At 33.6% G+C, this 26,321-nt stretch overlaps 1 protein-coding gene across 6 annotated transcripts in view; it reads right to left on the bottom strand.

Moving 5' to 3' along the window:
- Window positions 1-26,321, bottom strand: part of NOL4 (nucleolar protein 4) — a 309,725-nt gene that overhangs the window by 208,936 nt on the left and 74,468 nt on the right. For 4 of the 6 annotated variants that reach the window (XM_019740844.3, XM_019740845.3, XM_074340175.2 and 1 more), the window contains exon 2: window positions 13,371-13,520. In XM_019740844.3, coding sequence (XP_019596403.1) covers window positions 13,371-13,520 — 150 coding nt within the window. Of the gene's footprint in view, window positions 1-12,320; window positions 12,384-13,370; window positions 13,521-26,321 lie in introns of those variants that run through there. The other 2 variants (XM_074340178.2, XM_074340177.2) reach the window with 2 other exon arrangements.

A 26,321-nucleotide genomic window follows, 5' to 3' on the forward strand; every position in this document is an offset into this window, starting at 1 on the left:
TTATGTGTATATAATGCTTTATACTTTTCATTGGCTTTTGCAATCATTGTTTTAGACAGTGGCTAAAACAGATTTTATGGTAATGCTTTGATAAATAGAGTGACTAATACAAAGAGATGAAATGAATTGCCATTGTTAGACAGTAGAAGGCAAAGCAAAGAGCTGAAATTCAACCCTGGATCTCGAAAATCCTGATTTATTTCTATAAATTGAATGGATCATGGTGAGTTTATCCAATAGACAGATTAAACACATGTTTAGGATCCACGGAAAGCAGGAACATCAAAATAGATTTTTTTTTAAATTATGTATTTCAAAAGACATCAAAGTGTTATCACAGGATAAAGTCAGCACTTGTGAAACTTCCTTAAACTTGAGTTATGGCTGTAGATTTGTTGTTGAACTTTGAATTAGCTAGCATTGAGGGGTGGGGATGTTGTGGCACAACGCAATATTTTTATTACTTGTCACTTCTAAAGATCTTAATCTGTGTAGTGAATTTTGATATTGTTTTAAATGAAAATATTACATCCAAAGTCCATTAAGACTGGAATTCATCAGTAATGCAGAAAATAATAAATAACATATAACATAAATTACAAGTAGAATGATTCTCCCATCAAAAAAAAAATATGGCAATATTTCTACATTAAAACAATTGCACTACAGCATCTTTAGATGCACTAAACAATAAAATTGGCCTCTGGAGCAAAGATGGTATGACATTAGTAGTCTAATGATAAACTAATCTATGTGAAGAAGGCCTAATAATCAAGTCCCATAGGGGGCACTACTATTGATATTCCACTTATGGGGAAAAAATACACACACACACACACACACACACACACACACACACACACACACTCATTTCTGAAAAGTTTACTGACAAGTATTGTAACAAAAAGGATGATGAGCATTTTACCTTGCCAACGTCCCTGGCTTTCTGAAGAGAGAAGAAACAGACTTCATTTAAAACCTTACAACTATATAAAGTCAAATTCTGGAAGTTCTCCAGTGCTACTTACCTTCCCCTCAACACAGCTCAGTTAATGTAAAAATGTCAGTTATCCAAAAGAAATGAAATAAAAAATCCATCCTAGTTAAATAATTTACAAATCTCATCTTATAATTTCGATAACATATAATTCCTAAAGTTTTCTTACATTTACTTTTCAAGAGCAGAGTTTTATCTTTAGAAATAAATTTTTCTTACTTGGATCGGAATAGATGAATATAAAGTTAAAAACATTAAAGAAGTTAATTAATCAAAACAGTGTAATAAATCATTGCCTTGCTATAATTTTTCAGACTGTGTCTCACAATTACATGATGGAAGTTTATCTTATTAACTCAAGCCATAAAATTTTATAAATTGGGAGCAAAATTGATAACGGAATTTTAACACAGGATTATTTGTCTTATGTCTCTCCAGTCCCAAGCATCCTTCCTCTCTAATTTTAACTGTTTCATTTCTGAATATATCCAACAAAAAGGCTCTTTAAATTTACTCAGTTTGTACATAAACCTGCAATTCCCTAGTTCCTGAAATGGTAGAGACTTGACAATTGTCGAAATTAAGATTCCCATTCATTATATGACAACTATTAATTGCTTTGGCTGTTTTACAAAAGAGGAAATATTTCCTAAATGTCTGTCATGCAGGAGACCCTGCTCGCTGCACCATTTGTCATGTGAGGCGGCCTGCGAGGTCTCTGGTCCCGCTCCCCACATAAGAACGCAGGACATGGTGAGGCCAAAAAGGAACACCCATGGAGCCATAGGTAGGGGAGTCATACCACTATAGTCTCACTGAAGGCACTATAGGCTCACTGGAGGCTGGATCCACACGACCAGCAACCTGCTGTCCGCTTCTCTGCCTGCCAACCAACTGACTGACCAACCAACGCAGCCGTGGCAGTTATATCAGTGGCTAATTGGCTAACTGGTAACAGCTGATGGTCAATTAGCCACAGCTGAGGGCCATCTACTACCCGAGTCAACACTTTTCCATGTGAGGCCGAGAGCCTGGAAACTGCTCTCTGGGACTCTGTCCCCACAATGTCACATGTATGTTAACATTTTCCATTAATTGAGTTCTTAATAAGTGGATTAGGCTAAGTAAGAATTTCACATGGATTTTATAATTTAATCCTCTAAACAATCCCAGGAATAGATGATTATCATCACTATTATCATCTCTGTTTAACATATGAGGAAACTAAGCTTGAGAGAGGTTGTGTAATTTGTTAAACAAGTAAAAGAGAGAAGACTAAAGTGATAATCTGGAATCAGAGCGTATCCCTTTAATCACTATATTTTATAGCTTGGTTATCAATATTACAAAAGAAATTGAGAGAGAGAGACTATCTCATCCATGAAGAGTTGCAATATTAACCTCACAGCATAGGTTAATTATGCTAAAATGTTTATAATGTTCCCTGGTGTGAGGTTCTTTATAAAATGCTCTAACCTGTTTGAGGTGACCTTTCTGAATACAAGGGGCTGCCAAGTGCTCTGTACCTTGTCTCAGGTTACAAAGTTCAACAGGAAACACATCAGACTATGCAGTAACAATACAGAGCTCCACCTGGAGGAAATTAACAGGCCATCTGTTCTGTTCCAGCAGAACTGATAGCTAAAGTGATGACTTTGTAATATTGTAATAGTCAAGACTAAATGCACAGGACTTAGGCTTTTAATAGAACATACAAGAAGGAGTGTAAGTATCCTATTTCTAAAGGAATAAGACTTCTAGTTAAAAGGAATTCACCAGTAGAGAAGTCATTCTTGGTTTAAGATTTGAACCTAATGCATGAGCTGAAGTAGAGACATCACATGACACTAGTGAATCATGAGCATAAGCAATCACTTTTTAAAGCAAAAAAAAGCTAAATTCAAAAGACTTATCAACCCCAAATCACACCATTCTGTCCTGTTTATAAGGATCTAGCAAAACAAACAAACAAACAAACAAAAAACCCAGAATTAATGTTGTTAAATATCAGTAATTAGAAAAAGTAGTAGGCAAGTGTTGAAGTTTTTAATAAATTACATTACTCCACTGAGTGGTGCCCTGGCATAGTTATACCATATCTAACGCCGAGGTTTAGTGTAAAATAAAATTGGACCAATCACAATATTTTGTAAAATTACTTTCTCCACCTTTGCTTTATAAAATGAATTTAGAGAATAGCAATTATATCTTTATTTTACTGGAATAATAACATTAAAACCATGGTTTTATTGTTTTTGTTTTTTTTGCCAAATATGCAGTACATTCATGGAAGAATTTGCCCCTTAAGAGCCAAACTTGACATTTCCTCTAATGTACACTCTTGGGATTATGAATAAAGAAAAAAAATTACAATATTCTCCCACTGAAATTTGTTTATCTTACCATATTTAATATTACATATTGAATATTTAATATTGTGATATGGGTATCACAAACCACCTGCAATATACATAATTAAATAATGAAGCTATAGAAAATTTATTTTTAAAAGCTAATAAAATTAAATATACTTGAAAAAAGTCTATAAACCCAAATGCTATAAAGACCCTAAATATCCTTATTCATAAAGACAGAGCACAACATGGTCCAGAGAGACCCCTGTCTGAGGAAGGAAAGTCTTGCTTCTGGGCAACATCTCCAACTCAACAAAGACCACTCTGCTTTTATCTGGTTTACACATTGTATTTCTTTAAATACATTTGTAAGGAGGGCATTAGGATACATACACACACACACACACACACACACACACACACATACACACACACGTATATATGGATATACAGATATCTATATACATATTGCTTGGCTTGCAAATGCTATAACATTTGGCCCGGGCATTTTTCTAGATGTGCTACAAAGTTTAAATATCCAGCCAATGGTTTGCTCTTATATTATATTGGTTCTCTTTCACCCATTTCATGCATGGTTAAAGATGAGTAGTAAACATCACTGTACTTCTACAGAGGAAATTATTAATTTGTGGATGTGTGTGTGGAAACAGTCTTATAAAGATGAAGACATTTTTCAACTAAACTTTTATTTATTCAACAAATACCTATTGAATGCATAGACACTGTAATTCTCTCTGAATACTGCTACATACGGTTCTATACCACTAATGTGCCTGGATACATCAAATTATTGAAATCACCTATTGGTAATTGGTTAATTTTGAAGTGATTCTGAAAAATACTTTTATCCAGACAACATAAATACACGAGTGCATACTCTTAGTTAAAGTTCATTTATAGTAATAATCAATTAGAGAAGAAGTCAGACGTTTGGCCTGTCTAATCAAATCTGGATTCACTCTGGACCACAACAATTTTTGCTTCAGAACCAACCCTAGCTACAACTGCAGAAAGACTTTGTGCTATGTTGTATCTGTCTACCTCCAAATATCTGCTAAATAAACAACTGAATTCTTGTACCTTAATAACGTCTCTAGTACCAAAACAAAGATGCTGCTGGATTTGCACTTTAACCCCAAATTCACCACTGCTCCCCTGGTGGAGGATTCTAACCTACTGTTTGGGTTCCTATCAACCCTGCAGCATTACTTGCTTTGCTATGACTCTGGTAATGTTATCATTTACTCCAGCATCAGTTCCTATCACTGTCCACTATTTCTTTCTCTTCTTTCTTCTCTGATCATTTCCTACATTCAATCTTCATACCCATTCATCAACTTCCCTTGCCTTTTTCATTTAGTTAGTTAAGGGAGGGGAGTGGTCTGGCCCAGTCAGAAATATCTCCTGTTGATTATTAAATAGGATTAAGCTAGATAAAATACAGCACACCCAATTAAACTTTAATTCCAGATAAATATACAATATTGGGACAAACATACTAAAATTTACAGTCTATCTAAAATTCAAATATAATTGGGCATCCTATATACATCCTAACCACCTTATAGGATACATTTATCTAAGATGATTGAAAATATGGGTTAGAGCCTAAATATAATTTTAAATTTGGAACAAATTGGTATATCTGAGAATATACCAAGAAAATCTGAGAATATACCAAGAGCAGAAGTGAGACGCAGAGTAGGTGGAAGTGATTCTTGGGCAGTCTGCTGGCAATTTGAAATCACAGTGCCCATTGAAAGCAATGTTTTCCATATTTTTAAACCAACAGCACAGGTATGAATATATTTTATACCATAAGCGAATACATATTCCAATTTATATAATAAAACGGATAGTTTCTATTCTCTTCTTTTTCACTTTTTAAAAGTGATCACAGGCCACTAAATTGCCTTGACAGCTCACTAATGGGTTGTGATATGCAATGAAAAATTCACTGGCCAAAAGACGAGGTATGCAGTCTGTCAATCCAAAGATATTTGTTGCGGTGTTGAGAGAATATGGTGGTTATGTGGTCAAGTTTAAAATAAAGACTGGCAAATCCAAAGGAGCTCTAAAATAGGCAGGACTACTTCTAGACAGTTCAGATCATATTTTAGACAGCCAAAAGCCATTTGGAAATTTGAGGCGAATGCATCAAGTGCAGGGTGAGAGAAATGAACAGTGAATGTGGTGCAGCGGCATAGGTCAGTATCCTCCAGGGATGGAGAAATGGTACAAGTGGGAGGCAAAAGGCAAAGACACTCAGCTTGAGCAAAGGTACAGAAATCCACTACAGGACAAAAAGAAATGAGAGGAGGAAAACAGAGTTATCGGCATTTCAGGGCAAAATCAGATGAATTTGTCACAACATCACTATACATTAGTAGATCAAGGTATAGGCAAACAAACAATATAATGTGATTTAAGTTCATTATAATTAATCAATTTTTATTGGAAATCATTTGTTTCATTGATTATACTTCAAATTTAGCTGTACTGCTCTGTAAAAAAGAATTTTATTTTCATTTGTTTTGTCTTTAGTATAATGATGAATATCTTTAATTTGGAGTTGTATTTTGCAATAATTAAAAGTCATCAATTGAGCAAATGCAACAGACAGACAATATAAAAAAGAGACATAGTCAAATAAACTGGAGGTATCTCTAAATTTGTGTGTGCTATTTCTGTGTTGCTTCTTATGTTAGAATATTTAGCTGTTAAGGAACAGACTGTCATAACGAAAGATTCTTACATTAGATGAAAAAAAAATGAGCAGATGGACACTGAAAAACTTTTTCTTCCTACATGTTTCCTAATAGCAAAATAAAGAGAATCTCTAAATATTAAATAAAATGACTCAGCAAATCAAGTGTTTATACAATTACAGCATGAAAACTACAGGAAGATATGCAGCCACACATGAGAAGTATGGGAAATTTACTTCCCCTATTAATTTCTCTTGAAGAGTGTGTATAATATGATATATTAGTGTTTTTACTGAGTCTTAGGGGAGAACAAGTAGAATTTAGCCTTCCTGGTCTCAAATGCCCTGGCCCGCACAAGCTCTCCCTGGTTCCTGTTACAATTCCCTCCGTTCAACTTTCCCTGCTAGTCAATGGGAAGCAGCATTTCTTTTGAAACAAGTAGCCAAGAAAATTGTTGCTGCAGTCACTCAAAGCAGGCAAGAATTAGCCATCTTAGAAGAAAAAGAAAAAATGGAGAAGGCTAGACTTCATTCTACTAGAGTCTAGTAAGTTGTACTACCCTCATATATTTATGCAGGCAAAGTACAGGATCTGTGAGATGACAATAATGTGCCATGGATGCAGAATACATTGGCCTCTTGAATTGCTCAACAACTGGCAAATAATGAAAACATTTTTGTGATATACCAATTAGAGAAATAGCCACATGGTTTCCTTTAGAAAACGTCTCTCAGCTTGGGGTGTTTACTGTGCTGTAGAGGTGCTTTTGAAAACTGGGAGTAAGGATGCATTTTGATTATCACAAATAACTGGGGCTTGTGTTGCTGGAACTTAACACTCAGGCATTAAGGATAAGAAAATGGCTTGGAGTACTTGGGACAATGACTACTGTCTGCCCAAAAAAGCTTACAGTGGCCTATTGAGAAACATGGCTTTACACTATACAAATAATTATACAACTAATGGATGCATATAACAAAAGATGGCATGTTTGCATGTTCTCTACTGAAGAGAAAAAGTACATCAAGATAGACATTTCTCGGTCCAAATTTCAAATCCTTAGAAGCAGCAGCTAGGTCACCACAAGTTTCTTTCAGGACTCACCTCCAACCATGCTCAACTATGGTCATGCTATATAAGTTGACTGGCAGAGGACATTCCCAAGACAGCGAGAGTAGAGGGAAAGATGAGTAGAGCAGATAAACAGATAAAAAATAGGTAAAGGTTGCTTTCTTTTTATTTATCATGAAATGACTAAAACTGCAACTTATAAGGCTAGAGAATAATAATATCACATCTCGGAAAGTCATGAATGAAACATGGATGGGTGGTATCCATAGGTCACTGAGGGGCACAGGTGATACAAAGAAAGAAATAGACCTTTCAATATCTATAATAGTTAAGAGAAACAAAGTTGTTCACAGCATCTGTCACCACACAAAGAACTTCATATGTTTTTAAAAAATCATGTTTCTATTCATTTCAATATAATAATGTTTAAAGCAATTATTATGTTAAAACCTTTACATATATTATTTCTGAGCTCCAAAAAACCCTATAAATAATACATGCCAAAATCACACATATATAACTTTCCTCATCAGGATTTAATCCCAAGTCTATCCGGAGCCGGCACCATTTTCTATTACCTCACAACAGTCATATTCACATCCTATTTATTCTTCCTATTATATTCTATCCCAATTAAATACATATGCATGTATTTACACAGGTGCTCACATGCATATACTTTAGGAAATTCAAAAGATTTTATTTCTTGCACCATCACAGTACCCAGGAATACCTAAATCTCTGGATCTGTGTGATACTAGGCATTAAACGTTTAGTTTTAAAAGCTGCATTGGCTCATTTTCACCACAAGGGTGCACTGAAGTAGCAAATTACTAGGCTGGACATAAAGAGTTAATGAGGTTTCTCCAAAAGATTAATCCCCTTTTCAAGAATATATCTATTTATTGGGACAGTATTGTTTAATATGGAAATTATTAATGATAGGGTTTGTGACATTAGTTGATGATGAACTGGTTTGGGTGAGCTCATGTCTTTTGATGGTCTCCAGTACCAAAAAGACAGCTTCTGAGTATAAAGCATTGCACTACGATTCTGCCCACCTGTGATAATTCTAACTACACCTACACAAGAAATAAATCAATTCTGATGAATAGCAGTACACTGTTTTAAAATTGTTATTTAATACTCTAATTGCCATGCCACCGATTTTTTTCATTCTGAGATGTTTTACAGATGTCTTAGTCTGAATATTAGTTTTAGTTTTCAAAAACAATGGGACTGTTCTAACATAAAAGTGGATTTAATATTATGTGTATTGTGTTTAAATGTAATAGCTGTCTTCAATATTTAGAAATCACCTGTGTGAAACCTGACTTATTGTATAACAGTATCACTGAGTTCAATATTAAAGAATGTCTATAAAAATTAAATTTTTGGAATAATTTTAAGTTTTTAACTCTATTTTGATATACAGAATAGTTGTTTATTTAAGCCATTCTAGTTTATAATAATAAAATGAAATAAACAATGTTAGAAAGGCAGTGCCCTATATTTGTTTATTTGCTATATTATTTTGCTTTTTCTTTATATTAGGTGAAAGAAGATGGTTTACACACATAAAATTAATTGGTGTTATTCCTTCAGAATTTGAAGAAAACTGTAATATAGCTCCCTCATTTTATATGTGAGTAAACTGTAGCCTAAGCCAAAAAGAGGTTAAATTAATTGTTTGGAACGCCTGGATTTTTATTAGTGCTATTTTTTCACACCACAATGGCTACAAATTTTGCTCATTAGTCTCATTATGAGTTGACAAGAATTCTGGGAATTTTTATGTAACCAGCTAGCAGAAACTGGTGCAAGTTAAAATACACAATTGAGGAGTAGAGATGCTGAACCAATAGTTTTTTGTTTGTTTGTTTTAAAAAAGGACAAAATGATGCTAACTAAAGTTTTAAGGTTAATTGTTCTAGATCTGGTAGAATAAAGATTTTCCTTTTAACAGTAGGAATGTAGAAATTCTGCATGATATGTTATTTTTCTACAGTATATCCCTGAAAATAAATATTCAATTACTACTAAAAGCAAATTCTTTAAAGAGAGCCAGTTTTTTGTTTTTGTTTTTTAATTTTTCAGGAAATTAATTTAATAGAATTAACCTTTGGGAAAAGCAAACGAAATAACTGAAATTCTCATAAACTTCATCTAGCGGGAGAGCTCCTAAACACAAGAACTCTGGCCTTCTTTCATATTTTCCATCAGCCCAGTCAAACCCTGGGTAAAAATTACACTGTATACTTCCAGGATTAGTGACATCTACAGGATGTACACAAAAAGGCCTAAATTATTGCTACTCCTATCTCCCAACACAGAGGCATGGGGCGGGCAGAGGAAATTATATCCATAGTATCATTAAGGCAGTAATAGAGCTGTGTTGATTGTCCTGCTTGTCCTTCTACCTGGAACATGCATAGTGATTGGATAAAGAAGGAGAAATAACATTATTCAAAAGTTTGCTGTATGTCAAGCACTTTACGCATCTTAACTCATTTATTTTACCACACATGGGTATCATGAGCTAGCTCTAAACAGAAAGAGAAACAAATAGTTAATAATTTGCCAAAAGTGACCCAGATAGGAAGTTCTAGATTTAAAATCTGAAACTGAGTTTATCTGGCTTCTAGCCTATTTTCTTCTAGCTGTAGCATATGCTCTCCACTCTGAATTAAATGAATGTAATTATTGGCAACTATGTATGAAATACATGTAAGTTTACTGTATCACAGCACAAGTTGTGTGTATTTGTGTGTGTGTGTGTATACATATATATATATATATATATATATATATATATATATATACGCAGACTGTTCTCTATTAAAAACACTAACTTTCCCCCTTAGTTCTTGGATTTCCACCAGTTACTCTAATTTTACATGTAGCAAGAAAGAACCTTGAAACATAATCCTTTAATGGGACTGTAATTTAAGAAAGGATTCTGAAAAGGCAGCTGTGCTTAGCCTGTGTTAGAACAGAAGTGATACAAGACAACCAGAGAAGAGTGATGCATTCCCTGAAGGTGAAGTTCAGGCAGAAGTTGAGAAGACTTAAGGAATGGAAGAACAAACATTCCACATTAGTTTTTTATAATGTTGTATCATTAATTTTGAAGTGACTCTCCAAAGTGCTAAGTACCTGTACTTAATTTTCAGTACAAAGATATATTTTAAGTTCAAATGTAAGTGATAATTGAATGATCCACACCTCTTCTCCAGTCTGTTAATGTAAATAATCAAGGGCTTACCATAGTCAAACATATTGAAGGAAACACATTTAATGCACCAATACCAGTTAATACAGAGACAAGGACAAGTGCAGAAAAATGTGAAGACCTAAAAGACACTAGAATTCAACAACGACTAAAAATAATAATTATGATAGCCTTCACATATTCCTAAAATGTGTCATTTTATGTGGATTTTTTCAAAGAACTCATGAGTAATGATAGAACATATACCCTCCAATTCTATCTACAGTCAGATCAGTTTGCAATAATATTTAAGTTGTATAATGCCTAGATATTTCAAGGAATGATATACTGCAGATAGGTAAAAACAAATAGCATTCAAAAGTTAATCCAATATTAAAGGACCACCATTTCCTGCAGAGTGAAAACATAGAAAGATTTGCAAAAAAAGGCAAAGTAAATAAAATGATCACTAAATTTATTGATAATATTATTAAGACAATATGACACGCTTTCATGATTAGTTATATAAGTATGGTTTCTTGGCCATGTAGGAAAAGGAAGAAAAAGAAGGTCAATAAACATAATCATGCATGCTCTATGAGCTAATGTGTTAGAAGTAGAAAAAAATCTTAAACTTAATGGTACCATTAAAATTGCAATAGGTATCTAGCTAATTCTACCAGTGACTAGCCAATTCCTGCATTAGTATTGAGAACTAAACTCTGACCCAACAGTCTAGGTCACTAATAGCACAAAACGATTCCATTTCAAATTGCATTTAGTTTTATGCCCCATTAATTGAACATTTATATTAATTTTTAACATCAGACTTAAGTTCATTATAGAGTCAAGTGCACAGTTTTGCTGGTATTGCAGCAGTTTTTTTTTTTTTTTTTTTTTTGCTATAATGAGTTACTACTCCATAAAAAATCGAAATGTTTCCTAACTAGGATTCAATTTAGAGGTACCCGAAGGCAAAAGGTTAGGCCAAAAAGAACCTTTATGGTATCAGGAAAAGGTGAAAACACTTAAGATGTGAAAATGAAAAATAAACTTGGGAAACAAAAGGATCTTCAAATAGGATGTTCTCAAGAGGGAATGGATGATGTTTCAGATGCTGCTTATACTTTCAAGGTTGGTATCCCTACCCCCAAATGCATAAAATGTCTTCATAATGTTAATGCAAAATGATATATGTTGGAGACATGTTTGCCAATTTATTGAAAGTGTTTAGTATGCAAATGGCAATGGATCAGATTCTCTACGTTTCATTTAAGAAAACAAAGGCTAAGAGATTTGGGTCTATGTCACTGACTCATGTTGTCACTTTAGTTAAAGGTGCATTTGAAAGGTTAAATCATTTTAAATTGCTTTTGGCACCTAATCAGATTTGGCTGCCACACTACTACTAATAATGAAGCCATTTGTTTTTTGTTTGTTTTTCATTTAATACAATTAAACATATATGTATTTCTACCTTACTAACTCCTATCAACATCAGGTAGCTATTTCATGAAAATAAATTATCATAAGAGTACACTGTTAGTGATATTAGTAGATCAATACACAATGTTTTCCTATTATCATCCAGAGATAAAACCCTGGCTTAGGAGACAGGTGAAATGAGTATGTTCAATATTAGTCTACATAAAATATCCTAAAGAAGGTAGGTCATTGTCATTAGTCATGATAAGAATGTCTCCTGAGATATGTAAGTCAAAAGAAAGTTTATGTGGCAGAATTATGTAAGGAAACTTACAATAGTGCCTGCCCACAAACCATGCAATTTGGAAACAGCCAAGAAACAAAACCATAGAGAAGGAGAGATAAATACAACATGTATTAGGGGTTATTATGCAACTACAAAGATTCAATGTGACCCTGGAAATATAGCAAAAAATAGTTATGGAAAAGAAGCTATTTCTTATGCTCAGTAGCTAATTTTCAAACATATGTACCTGTATTTGAAACTTTGAGCATTTCACACATTTTTCTGTATCTGAAAAAAAAATGGATCCAGACTGATATTGTGTATCAATATAGCTGAAAACAGTTAATATAAAGGCAGCCAAAAGCAAAGTTAAATAAGATTTCTAAAAAAGGATATTATTCTGTTGCTCATAAAGTACTTCTGATGTACACTTTGCTCATATTGGAAAAGAATAATTTACTGTTCAATTTTCCTGGAAAGGATGAAATAGCTATATTAAGATAATTCCATAAACTTTTAATTAAAGAAAAAGCTAGATTAAAGTGTCTACATCAAACTGTAAGTGTAATTAGACACTTGAGAACAAATACATAACTCCATTTTGACTATATATATATATATTTCAATATCTAAAAGTTAATTAAATCTTCTTTTCACATAATTTATGACAAAAAATATTATATATATTCATTTAAAAATGTTCAAGGGCATTAAATCTATGAAAATAACACATATCTTTTAATAATCTATTCTGGAAAACTAAGAAATGTATACCCTTCGAGAAAGATGTATTTAATATAAGGAGACATAAAAAAAGTACATAAAATTTTCTTATTCATGTCATTAAAAGTATTAAATAGGAAATACCTATACACAGTAATATGATTTAAAGGTGAAGGAATGTTAAGACTATAGTGGTAGTACAAAAGTTTCATATGTTCCAGTCCATAATTCATATATTGTGATACAGTGAATAAATAACACAAATATATCTTCAAATGTGGGCATTTGACTGGGACTACCACAATTTATGTATATTTAAAGAAAACAATATAAGAATACCAGAGACAGGTTTAAATTATATATAATAGACTTGGTGAACATATATCAAAATATAATCAATAATAATTATTAATAAATTATAGTCTAAATGTTAGGTGTAACCATATGGTCCAATTTATGCTGAAGATAAAATATTTATAATTATTTAACCTTTTTTTAAGAAGCCTTAATAATACCAAATTTCAAAATGCATGCCTTTTTTTCTTTTCTTTTTCATGTTTTTTTTTTAACTTACTGCTTTGTAAGTTCTCTTTTGTCCAGCATGTTTCCGAATTTGTTCTCCATTTGGCCCTGTTTCCACATGCATCGAATAGATAATGTCAAAGAAATCTTCAACCACAGCTACCCGCCGTAAGGACAGCTTCTCATCTACCCCTATACCATCCTGGAAAAAAACAAAAAAAGCACAAGATTTATTTTTTTAAAAGTGCATTTAATACAAAGTTAACACATAAAGTTGATTAAACAAAAACATTTTCATAAACTGAACCAAATCATCTAAATAGGAAATTTCAAAAGATCATGAATAAGTATCTCATCATTTTATACATTATTTACATATATAACTTTAAGAAACATGAAAAAAGATATCTAGCATAATCATGCTTATTCACAAATACTATCCTTTTTAAGGTCTTATAATGACTTCTTTGTAGCCATCAGTATAACTTTCTGAAATTATTCTTAAATATATTTAAGGCCCAATAATAGTCTTATCACAATAATTTCATTTTAGATATTGATTCATTCATCCAATCAATATTTATTGAGTTGCTGAGGACAGGAAGTTGTTATTAGAGAAATAAAAATTGAATGTCTATCCTTAAACGTTATATAATCTAGGGGGAAAAAATGTATCTATCATGCTATCAGTATTAGACTAAGGGACAGCATGTGGTAAAGGTGAAACATGTGATTTCTAGAGAGTATCTAGGTGTGAACTTTGAATCCTCCACTTGGAAGTTGTATATTTTGTGAAAATCACTTACATCTCTCTAAATTTCAGTTTTCTGAACTGGAAAACAGAGACAATAGAGCCCACTTAACAGAATTGTAAGAATTAAATGAAATAATATATGTAAAAGATGCAACCCAATATTTGGCATATAGTTAACACTTAACAAATGGTGGCTCTTGTCACTTTGATGGTCATGGTAAAAACATAAGCAAAATAGGAGTTTAGACAATAAAGGTATCACCTCTTGCTGAAGCAGCTTCTTTGAAGAAATAGAATTTGACATGGGTGGTAGCTCAAGCAGGGCAAAAGCCATGGCAGTGGGAAGTGTAGCAAAGAGCCAAAAGTTCCCATAGATGATAGAAAAGAATAAGAAATAAGGTTGGGATGAGAATGAAATTTAATGTAACATGGCTACAACATGAGTTTCCTGCTTGCAAACACACATACACACAGTGTTCTTCATTGGACCCTAAGCCATAACCTGAAGTAACATGACATGGCCATTAATGCTAGCACACAGCACAGAGGGGTGATTAATTTCAGCAAAATTATTATGCAGTCAATGAGTCAAATGGCAAGAGCCTCTTCGAACAGTAGTCCCAGCAGACTCAACTCACTGAAAACCTGAAAAGAAGTTCCATGGTGCATTTAGTTAATTTTTTTTTCCTGATTTACAATAGGCCTCAGGAGTAGCAGTGCCTAAAGCTGCCCACTCAAATAAGTATATTTATGAGAAGTTGTATATAAGGCCAAACAGCCAGGCATTTCATTTTTGTTAAATGTGAAGTGCTCTCTCACAAATTATCTATGATGCACGTGGATCCGCATTAGGTTTCAGACCTTTCTCGCTTCTCTCGCTTCTCTCCTTTACTATATCCTTTATCATTCTTCTAAACTGGGTTGCATGGATAATCTCTCATTGTCCTGTGATGCAAGACCATTATGTAGTTAGTACAAAGCAGCTGCATGAGACACGGCAGTAAACAGCCTGGAAAGTTTTTGTAGCTTAGAGGACAGTGCTTGGAAAGCACGATTTCAGATTCTCCCCACCCACCACCACCATCACCATGGCCTAGTCCTTACTCCTCAGTGAACTCTATATTTCCTAGGCTGGAAATCCAATTTCTAACTCTACCCAGCAGCAAAACCACCCACAAAACTTTGTCTTCTTTTCTCCTAGTCATATATTTTTTTTAGTTTCCTCTCAGTCCCTTTGCTGGTCAAGCAGAAATATAGTAATTTTGTATAGTTAGTACATACACTCTGAGTGATGTAGTAATCACAGCCTACTTAGTCATTCCTTCAACAGATATCCCACAAAGACCAAATGTCTCCAAGCCTTCTGCTAAGTGTTGAAGTTATCAAGGTGCATGAGACATATAATCCAGGTCTTTGTGGAGTTCACTGCCTAGTACAAAAAAAATATAGAATAAATCATTGCCAGTGATGTATATTAATTCCCTGTGGCTTCTGTAAAAAATTATCCCAAAATGGGTGGCTTAAAACAGGGAAATGTATTCTGTCAAAGTTCTGTAGTCTAAAAGTCCAAAATCAAGATGTCAGCAGAACTGCACTCCCTTTGGAAGCTCCAGGGAAGAATCCATTTTTTGCCTCTTCCAGCTTCTGTTAGTTGCCAGCATTCTATGGCTTGAGGCTATATCATAATGCCTCCTCCTCTTTGAGGAATCTCTTCTCTGTGTGTCTCACTCTTATAAGAACCTATCTCACATGATGGCATTTAAGGCTCAACTAGATTATGCAGGGTAATCTCATCTCAAAATTCTCAACTTAATTATATCTACAAGGACCCTTTTTTCCAAACAAGGTAACATTTACAAATTCCAGGGATTAGGACTTGAAATCCTGCGTGGCCATTATTTAACCAACTACAGATGATATGTATTAGAGAACAGGAGGTACAAGTTGTGCTATGAAAGCATATATTGGAGATGCTGCACAATCATTGGCTAACAGTCAACATTCTTTCAAGAAAATGTAAGTTCAGCGCTTATCGAGATACTGTGTTTCCCCAAAAATAAGACCTAGCCAGACAATCAGCTCTAATGCGTCTTTTGGAGCAAAAATTAATATAAGACCCGGTCTTAATTTACTATAATATAAGACTCGGTCTTATATAAGACCCAGTCTTATTTTACTATAAGACCCAGTCTTTATAATATAATATATAATGTAAGGTAATATAATATAATATAATATAATATAATATAATATAATACAATACCGGGTCTTATATTAATTTTGGCTCCAAAAGATGCAGTAGAGCTGATTGTCTGGCTAGGTCTTATTTTCGGGGAAACACATTAATATTAAAATCACATATATTGAGAAAAGAAAATCATCTCTTATCCTTCTGTCACATGGACCTGTTTACTCAAAACTGAGATTCAAGCTCAATTCACATCAACATTCTTTTATTAAAATGCAAAAATGCCTTCAACAGTAGGACCTACAATGTAGATGAGCCAAAAGTTTGTGGTAAGAAAATAAGGAGTAATGAGGTACTTCAGGAGCTGGAAGAAAGATATTCAATGAACTTGGAACTTAATGAACTCCACATACCACAAATACAAAGAAATTCACAAATAGACATTTTATAGAGGAAACGTTGAATGCCAACAACAAATTGAAAACCGTGAAAGCAGCAAGAGATAAATGACTCATCACAAATAAGAAACCTCCAATAATACTAAAAGGTCACTTCTCAAAAGAAGCAATGGAGGTTGATTGCAATGGCGTGACATGTTTAAAGTGCTAAATGTAAAAGAGTGTCAAACAAGAATTTTATATCGAGAAAAACTAACTTTCTAAATTGAAGTGAATTAAAGACATCCCCAAATAAGGAAAACAGAGAATTCAATGCTAGCAAACATGCTTTAAAATAAATACTAAAGGAAGTTTTCCAGTCTGAAACTAAGTGTTAAGTGACATCAGAAAGTAATTCAAAACCACATTAAAATTCCAAGAGCTCCAGTAAAGGTAAGCAAAGGTAAACAAACAAACAAACAAACAAATAAATATAAGCAAGTCAAAGACAGTATAATTATTTATTTATTCTTTGTTTATTGATTTAAAAGACAACTGCCTAAAACAATATGTAAATACTTGTATTATTGGGATAATAACATACAGCAATGTAATATACTTGACAATAACAACACAACAGAGACAGTAACAAAGCTGTATTGGAGTTTGGAATAAGGAAATGACACAGGATGGTAACAAATCAGTAGGTAGAAAGGAAGAGAATAAAAACAAAAAAACATTAAATGAAAAGGTTAATATTAAGAGTTCCAGTCAAGATGGCAAAGTAGGTTAACACTGTGTTTTCCTCCTCTCATAACCACATCAAAATTACAACTAAACTGCAGAACAATCATCACTGAAAATTCCCTGAAGTCTAGTTGAACAGCAGGCCTACAAACAAGGAAACACAGACGAAGCTACATCAAGTCTGATAGGAGGGGTGGAGACTCGGAACAGCCTGGTCCCCAAACCCACATGTGGCGGTTAAAAGTCTGGAGACATATCTCAGCAGCAGAGGACCTCCCTGAGGAGTGAGAGGTCCCAGTCCCATGCATCCCATGCAAGGCTCCCCAGCTCAGGGTTCCAATGCCAGGAAGAGAAGTCCCCACAACTTCTGGCTCTGAAAACCAGCAGAGATGGTGGCTGAGTGAGATGGATGGCTGCTGGAGTCCCAGGTATTCCTCTTAAAGGGCCTGCACACAAAATCATCTGCTGATGGGCTCATTCACTCTGAGCTCTAGTGCTGCGGCAGCAGCTGGCTAAAGGTAGCAGGGACATACAGAGAGGAACTGAACTGTCTGGCATCAAGGCAAGGGCTGGAGGAGCAGCTTTCTCTCAGACAGATGTGCCGTCAAAAACCATTATTCTTTTCTTGTGCATTTTGCCCCCCAACCCCCATCATGCAGACACAAGTGGGAGCCATATCTGAGTGTCCATCAACTTAGCTAACACTATTTGTCCTGCTGTGGTGATTCCTTAAGACACGGCCACATTCAACTTGCAGGCCCACCCAATCCATTTCTAGCGGATTTTCCATACAAACAGCCTAACTTGGATCATGATGCAGAATTTCCTAAAAATCTCTCAAAGGTTCACAAATTCCAAACAAAGAGCATCTGGCCTCGGTGTGCTCCACACCTCTTGCTAAGCAGTCCCAAGCCTGGCACTAGCAGCAGCTGGTATCAGATCACTAATTAGCCTTTTTCAGGCACCTTTAAGCCCAATACAAGTGGCAACATCGGCAGATCACATTTTAGCTCATACCAAGTGGTCCCAGGCAGAGCACAGGCAGGAGCTGACCTTGGCCTTCAAAAGAGCCTCTCCCAAGAGGCCCCAGAACCAAAACACCTGGTGGCCAGCTACAAACCACACCATAGCACCACCCAACCACCTCCACAAAAGACACACCTGAAGAGCCGACTGTGCAGGCACCACAGCCCTGTTAAAGCAAATCCCGCTTTATAGGGTCAGCACCTGCACAACAGCTCTTCCACTGTAGTCACAGCCAGTCCTCACAACCAATCAGCCTGAGGGTCAATTTCTCCCATTGACATGCAAACAACAACCAAGGCTCAACTACAACAGGAGGGCACATACAACTCACAAACGGGACACACCTGGAGCACCTGGCTCAGGTGACCAGGGAGACTGTACCATTGGGTCCCACAGGACACCTACTACATAAGGCCACTCTACTAAGACAAGAAGGCATAGTAACTCTACCTGATACATAGAAACAAACAAAGGGATACAGCCGAAAGGGGAAGACAAAGAAACATGTCCTAAATGAAAACACAGGAAAAGAACTAAACAAAATAGAGAAAAGCATTCTACTCGATGCAGTTTCAAAACATTGGTTATAAGGATGCTCGATGATCTCACGGAGAACTTCAACAAAGAGATAAGAAACACAAAACTGGAGATAAAAAAAAAACATAAAAAAGAACCAGTCAAACGAAGAATACAATAACTGAAATGAGGAATACATTAGAGGGAATCAACAGTAGATTCGATGAAGCCAAGGATTGAATCAGTAATTTGGAAGTGAAGGTAGCAGAAAACCCCCAGTTAGAACAACAAAATGAAAAAAGAATCCAAAAAAATGAGGATAGTTTAAAAGGCCTCTGGGACAACATCAAGCATACCAACATTCACGTCATAGGGGTACCAGAAGGAGAACAGGAAGAGCAAGGAATTGAAAACGTATTTGAGGAAATAATGAAGAAAAACGTCCCTAACCTGGCAAAGAAAATAGACATACAAGTTCAGGATCTCAGAGAGTCCCAAAGAAGATGAATACAAAGAGGCCCACACCAAGACATATTATAATTAAAATGCCAAAGGTTAAAGACAAAGAGAGAATCTTAAAAGCAGCAAAAGAAAAGCAGTTACATGAAAGGAGAGCCCATAAAATGGTCAGCTGATTTCTCAGTAGAAACTTTGCAGGCCCAAAGGGATAGGCACAAAATATTCAAAGTGATGAAAAGAAGGACCTACAAGAGAGATTATTCTACCCAGCAAAGCTATCATTTAGCATCAGAAGACAGATAAAGAGCTTCCCAGACAAGAAAAAGCTAAAGAGTTTAACACTGCCAAACAAGTATTACAAGAAATGTTAAAGGGATTTCTTTAGGATGAAAAAAAGAGAAATCAAAATATAAATGACAAAATGGCAATAAATACATATCTATCAAAAGACATAGGGTGGCTGAAAGGATAAAAAAACAAACTTTCATATATGCTGCTTACAAGAGACTCACTTCAGATCGAAAAGCACACATAGACTGAAAACAAAGGGATGGAAAAGGTATTCCATAGAAAGGAAAAAAAAAATCTGGGATATCAATACTTATACCAGACAAAATAGACTTTAAAACAAAGGCAATAACAAGAGACAAAGAAGGACCCACTAGTCCCACTTCTATGTATTTATCCAAAGAAACCCAAAACACTACTTCAAGGGGACGTGTACACACATATGTTCATTACAGCAAAATTTACAACAGCCATGATATGGAGGCAACCTGGGTGTCCATCAATGGATGAACACATAAAGAAGAGGTGGTACATATATACAATGGAATATTACTCAGCCATAAAATAGAGTGAAATATTGTCATGTGCTACAACATGGATGGACCTAGACAGTATTGTGCTGAGTGGAGTAAGTTAGACAGAGAAAGACAAATGTCATTATGATTTCATTTATATGTGGACTCTGGAGAACAAAATAAATGACCAAACAAAACATAAATAACTCATAGATACAGATAGCATTTTGCTGGTTGCTGGTTGTGGAGGGTGTTAGGGGATGGGTGAAGGGCAGAAGCACATTAAGAGGTACAAATTGTTAGCTAGAAAATTGTCATGGGGATGTAGAGTACAGCATGGGAAATATAGTCAGTAGTATTGTAATAACTATGTATCAGGTCACATGGGTAATGCATTTATCAGGGTGATCACATCGTAAGTTACATAAATGTCTAATCACTGTGTTGTCCACCTGAACCTAATATAATATTGTATGCCAACTGTAATTGAAACTAAAAAAATATTCTAAAAATGGTTAACATAAAGACTATACAAATATATATATATATATATATATATATATATATATATATATATATATATACTTTTACTCTCTCAGCTCTTTGAAAGAAGATTATATAACAACAATTACAACAGTACATTGTTGAATTTGTAACATATCTAGATATTATAAAGTCATAAAATAAAAAAGAGAAAATAGAGCTATATAAAAATAAAGTTTCTATATTAGATTATAACTGTGTCAGTATATATCTGAAGCAGAATCACTCATTTAAATTTTATACTGTAATCCCTACAGCAACCCAAATTTTTTCAAAAAAATAAAAATCACTAAAATATTGAAGATTTTACAAGGGAAAATATGCACTGAATAGAAAATAAGCCACAAAAAGGAGGAATAAAGGAAAAAAGACATGAGAGATACAGATAATAAAACAAAATTGCCAATATAAATCCAATCATGTCAATGATAATATTAAATAGGAATGAGCTAAGCATCCAACATAAAGCAGAGATCATCACATTGGTTATAAATAAAGAGCTATTATATACTAGCTAGATGATACAATTTGGATTCAAATATGCAAACAGGTTGAAGGAAAAGGATATGTGATGCAAGCAAGAACACCACCAAAAAAAAAAAAAAAAACATAAAAGAGCATGGATAGCAATATTAGTATGCGAGAACATAGACTTCAAACAGAAAACATTAGACATCTACATGCAAAAGAATGAAACTGGACTATACTGTTATACATAAAAATTAAATCAAAATGAATTAAAGATTTGAATGTAAGACCTGACATTATAAAACTCCTAGAAGAAAACAAAGGGGGTAAGCTCCTCGGCATCAGTCTTAGTGATGTTTTTATGGATCTGACTCCAAAGGCAACAAAAGCAAAAAATAAACTAACGGGACTATATCAAACTAAAAAGCTTCTGCACAGCTAAGAAAATCATAAAAAAACTGAAAGGCAACCTAGAAAATAGAAGAAAATATTTGCAAATTCATATATCCAATAAGCAGATAATATCCAAAATACATAGAGAACGCAACTGAATAACAAAAAAACAAAAAAAGAAAGAAAAGAAAAATCGGATTAAAAAATGGGCAGAGGACCTGAATAGAGATTTCTCCAAAGAGGACCAATAGAATATAAAAAGATGCTCAACATCACTAATTGTCAGAGAAATAGAAATTACAACAACGAGATAACACCTCACACCTGTCAGAATGGCTATTACCAAAAAGACAAAAAAATAGCAAGTGCTGGCAAGGATGTGGACAAAAGGGAACCCTTGTGTACTGTTGGTGGGAATGTAAATTAGTGTAGCCACTATGGAAAAAAGTATGGAGATTCCTCAAAACATTAAAAATAGAACTATCATGTGACCCAGCAATTTCATTTTTCCATTTCTGTTCTCTGAAGAAAACAAAAACACTAATTTAAAAAAATATGTACCTTTTGCTCACTGCAGCATTATTTACAATAGTCAACACATGTCCATCAATGGATGAATGGATAAAGATGTGGTACACATGTACAATGGAATGTTACTCAGCCATAAACAAGAATGATATCTTGCCATTTGTAACAACATGGATGGCCCTTAAGAGTATTATGCCAAGTGAAATAAGTCAGATACCATATGATTTCACTTATATGTGGAATCTAAAACACCAAACAGAGGAACAAATAAAACACACAAAACCAACCTCATAGATACAAAGAATATTTTGGTTGTTGCCAGAGTGGAGGGGAGTTGGGAGTTCATGAAATGGGTGATAGGGATCAAGAGGTACAAACTTTCAGTTATCAAATAAATAAGTAACGGGGATGTAATGTACATCATGGAAACTATAGTCAATAATATTGTATAGGATATTAGCAAGTTGCTAAGAAAGTAAATTTTTAAAGTTTTCATCTCAAGGAAAAAAATTGTAACTTTGTATGGTGACAGTACATAGACTGAATATAGTGATCATTTTGCAATGTATGCAAACATCGAGTCATTATGTTGTACACCCAAAATTAATATGTTATGTCAACTGTACTTCAATAAAATAAAGTTTAAAAATACAGTGGGTGAAGATTTTAGTCTGGAAAGAATCCTGCGTTGGAATATCTATGGCTTAGTTGAATGTAAAACTCAGGATCTAACTTGAGGTTTAAAATGAAAGCCAGAAAGGATGCCACAAATGGACCAGATATGTTGAGGAATATTTTGGGAAGTTATAAAATTGATAAAATTGACTAAATTAGAGTTAATAGAATCATACAATAAATTGCATATATTTAAAGCATTAAAAAACACACACAAATGTTATTAATGATAAAGAGGAACATTTCATAATAAAAGGGTTGATTCCCTACAAGGCATAATAATTATAAACATACGTGCACCAAACAACAGAACTCCAAATGGCCAATAGATATATGAAAAGATGCTCAACATCTCTAATCATCAGGGAAATACAAATTATAACCACAATGAGATAACACCTCCCATCTGCCAGCATGGCTATTACCGTGTTTCCCTGAAAATAAGACTGGGTCTGATATTAATTTTTGCTCCAAAAGACACATTAGGGCTTATGTTCAGGGGATGTCATCCAAAAAAATCATGCTAGGGCTTATTTTCTGGTTAGGTCTTATTTTAGGGGAAACACGGTATCAAAAAGACAAGAAATAACAATCATTGGCAAGGATGTGGAAAAAAGGGAACCTCATGCACTGTTGGTGGGAATAAAATTAGTGCAACCACTATTTTACACACACACACACACACACACACACACATTGGTGAAGCAAAAACTGACAGAATTAACAGGAGAAATAAACAATTCAAGAAAAATAGTTGGAGATTTCAAAATTCCACTTTCAAAAATAGAACAAGAAGACAGAAATAAACAAGGAAATAGAGGACCTGAACAACACTATGAAAAGTAAACCTAGTAGACATACAGAGAGCACTCCACATGACAGTAACAGAACATTCTCCATGATTGACTATATCCTAGGATATAAAACAGGTCTCAATAAGTTGTAGGGAATTGTAAATATGTTTTCTTTTCAAAATAGAATTAAATTATGAATTAATGACAGGAGGAAAATTTGAGAAATTTACAAATATAAAGAAATTAAACACCTTTCTAAAAACCAGCTGGTCAGAGGAATCAAAAATAAAATTAGAAAATACTTTTAGATGAATGGAAACAGAAACACTGCATGCCAAAACCAGTACTTACAGAAATTTATAACAGTAACAGCCTATATTTAAAAATTAGAAAAATTTCAAATTAGATATTTATCTTTCCACCTTAAGTAACTAGAAAAAGTATAAACTAAAATCAAGCAGAAGGAAGGAAATATTTTAAAACAGTAGAAACAAATTAAAGAGAATAGAAAACAGTGGACAAATTCAGCAAAACCAAGGGTAGTCTTTGATAAGATTTTTTTAAATGACAAACTTTAGCTTTACTGACCCAGATAAAAAGAGAAAAGACTTAAATTATTAAAATCAGTAACAAAAGGAGCATCACTTCTGACCTTACAAAATTATAAAAAAATACTGTAAACAACTGTATGCTAATAAGTTAGATTAACTATATAAAATGAACAATTCCTAGAAATATATAAATTACTGTAATTGACTGAAAAAATAGAAAATGTGAATAAGTCTGTCACAAGTAAAGTGACACATTAGTATTTAAAAAACAAACTTTCCACAAAGAAAAGCTCAGACTCAGAGGGTTTCACTGCACGGACCAAACATTCAAAGAATTAAGGACAATTCTTCACAAAATTTTATAAAAAAAATAAATGAGAAAACACTTTTCAAGTTATTACATGAGGTCAGGATTACCTTTATATCAAAACTAAATAAATCACAAGGAAAAAAAATACAGACCAATACATTTTATGAAGTTAGATATAAAAAATCTTCAACAAAATACTAGCAAACAAAATCCAACAATATATATACGTTATTATGTACTATAATCAAGAAGAATAATCCCACATATACAACATTTGTTTAACATAAGAAAATGAATTAATGCAACATACCATAATAATAGAATAACGGACTTAAAGTATATGATCACCTCAACAGATACTGGAAAAGTATTTGACAAAAGGCAACATACTTTTCTGACAAAAACACTTAGTAAACTAGAAATATAAAGAAATATCCTCAATCTGATAAAGAGCATCTATAAAAACCTCACAACTAATATATTATTTAATGGTGAAAGACTGAATGCTTTCCCTCTAATAGGGACAAGATAAGAATGTCTGCTCTAACCACTCCTATTTAGCATTGCATTGGAGGGTCTAGTCAGAGCAATTAAGCAACAAAACAAAAAAGAAAGGAAAGAAAGGAAAGAAAGGAAAGAAAGGAAAGAAAGGAAAGAAAGGAAAGAAAGGAAAGAAAAGAAAGAAAAGAAAGAAAAGAAAGAAAGAAAGAAAGAAAGAAAGAAAGAAAGAAAGAAAGAAAGAAAGAAAGAAAAGAAAAGAAAAGTCACCTAGATTAAAAAGCAGAAAGTACATCTCTATTTGCAGATGACATGGTTTTGTATATAGAAAATGTTAAGGAATCCAATAAAAGAAAATTAGAATTAATAAATGAGTTCAGAAAGGTTAAGATTCAAAATCAATATACAAAAACCAATTGTATTTCTGTTCATTAGCAATGAACAATCCAAAAATGAATTAGGAAAATCAATTTCATTTACAATGGAATACTAGGTATAAATTTAGATTTTAACAAGAAAACATCAGAGCAAATGTTTTTAACCTTTGGTAAGACAAGGTCTTCTTAGTTATAACACCACAGCAAAAGCAACAAAAAATTTGATAAATTGAACCCATTACATTTTTTTAAAATTTTGTGCTCCAAATGATACCATCAAAAAAGTGAAATGACAACCCACAGAAATGGGAGAAAATATTTGGAAATTGTATATCCAATAAGGGACTTTCATCTATAATACATGAATATATTTACAACTCAGTAAAACAACCCAATTTAAAAAAATGGTAAAGAATTTAAATAGCTATTTCTCTAGAAAAGATATTCAAATGGCAAATAAGCCAGAATACACAGGAAACAATGATCAACATCATTGTTACAATAAAAATAATAATCATTAGTGAAAATACAGAAAAATTAGAATCCTCATGCATTGCTGAAGGGAAAGCAAAATGATGCCATTTCTTTGGAAACCATTTGACAAAAACTTTAAAAACAAAACATAAACTTACTAGATGACTTATCAAGCCCACATGTCTGTATATATTTAAGAGAAATGAAAACATGTATTTACATAAAATATATTGTACAAAATATAGCAGGCTATTCAAAATAACGAAAAATAGTAGAAACAATTCAAATGGCCCTGAATTGACGAATATATAAACAAAATGTGGTATAAACATACAAAGGAATATTATTCTCCCCTCAAAAAGAATAATTGATTCATGCTATACCATGGATGAACCTTGAAGACATTAAGCTAAGTAAAAGAAGCCAGACACACAAAAAACACATATTGTCTGATTCCTTTTATACGAAATGTCCAGATGAGAAAAATTTACTTAGATTTAAAATAACTTATTGGTTGCTTAG

Source organism: Rhinolophus sinicus, chromosome 4, assembly GCF_057876585.1.
Source record: "Rhinolophus sinicus isolate RSI-liver-muscle chromosome 4, RSI-T2T, whole genome shotgun sequence".
Classification (NCBI taxonomy): domain Eukaryota; kingdom Metazoa; phylum Chordata; class Mammalia; order Chiroptera; family Rhinolophidae; genus Rhinolophus; species Rhinolophus sinicus.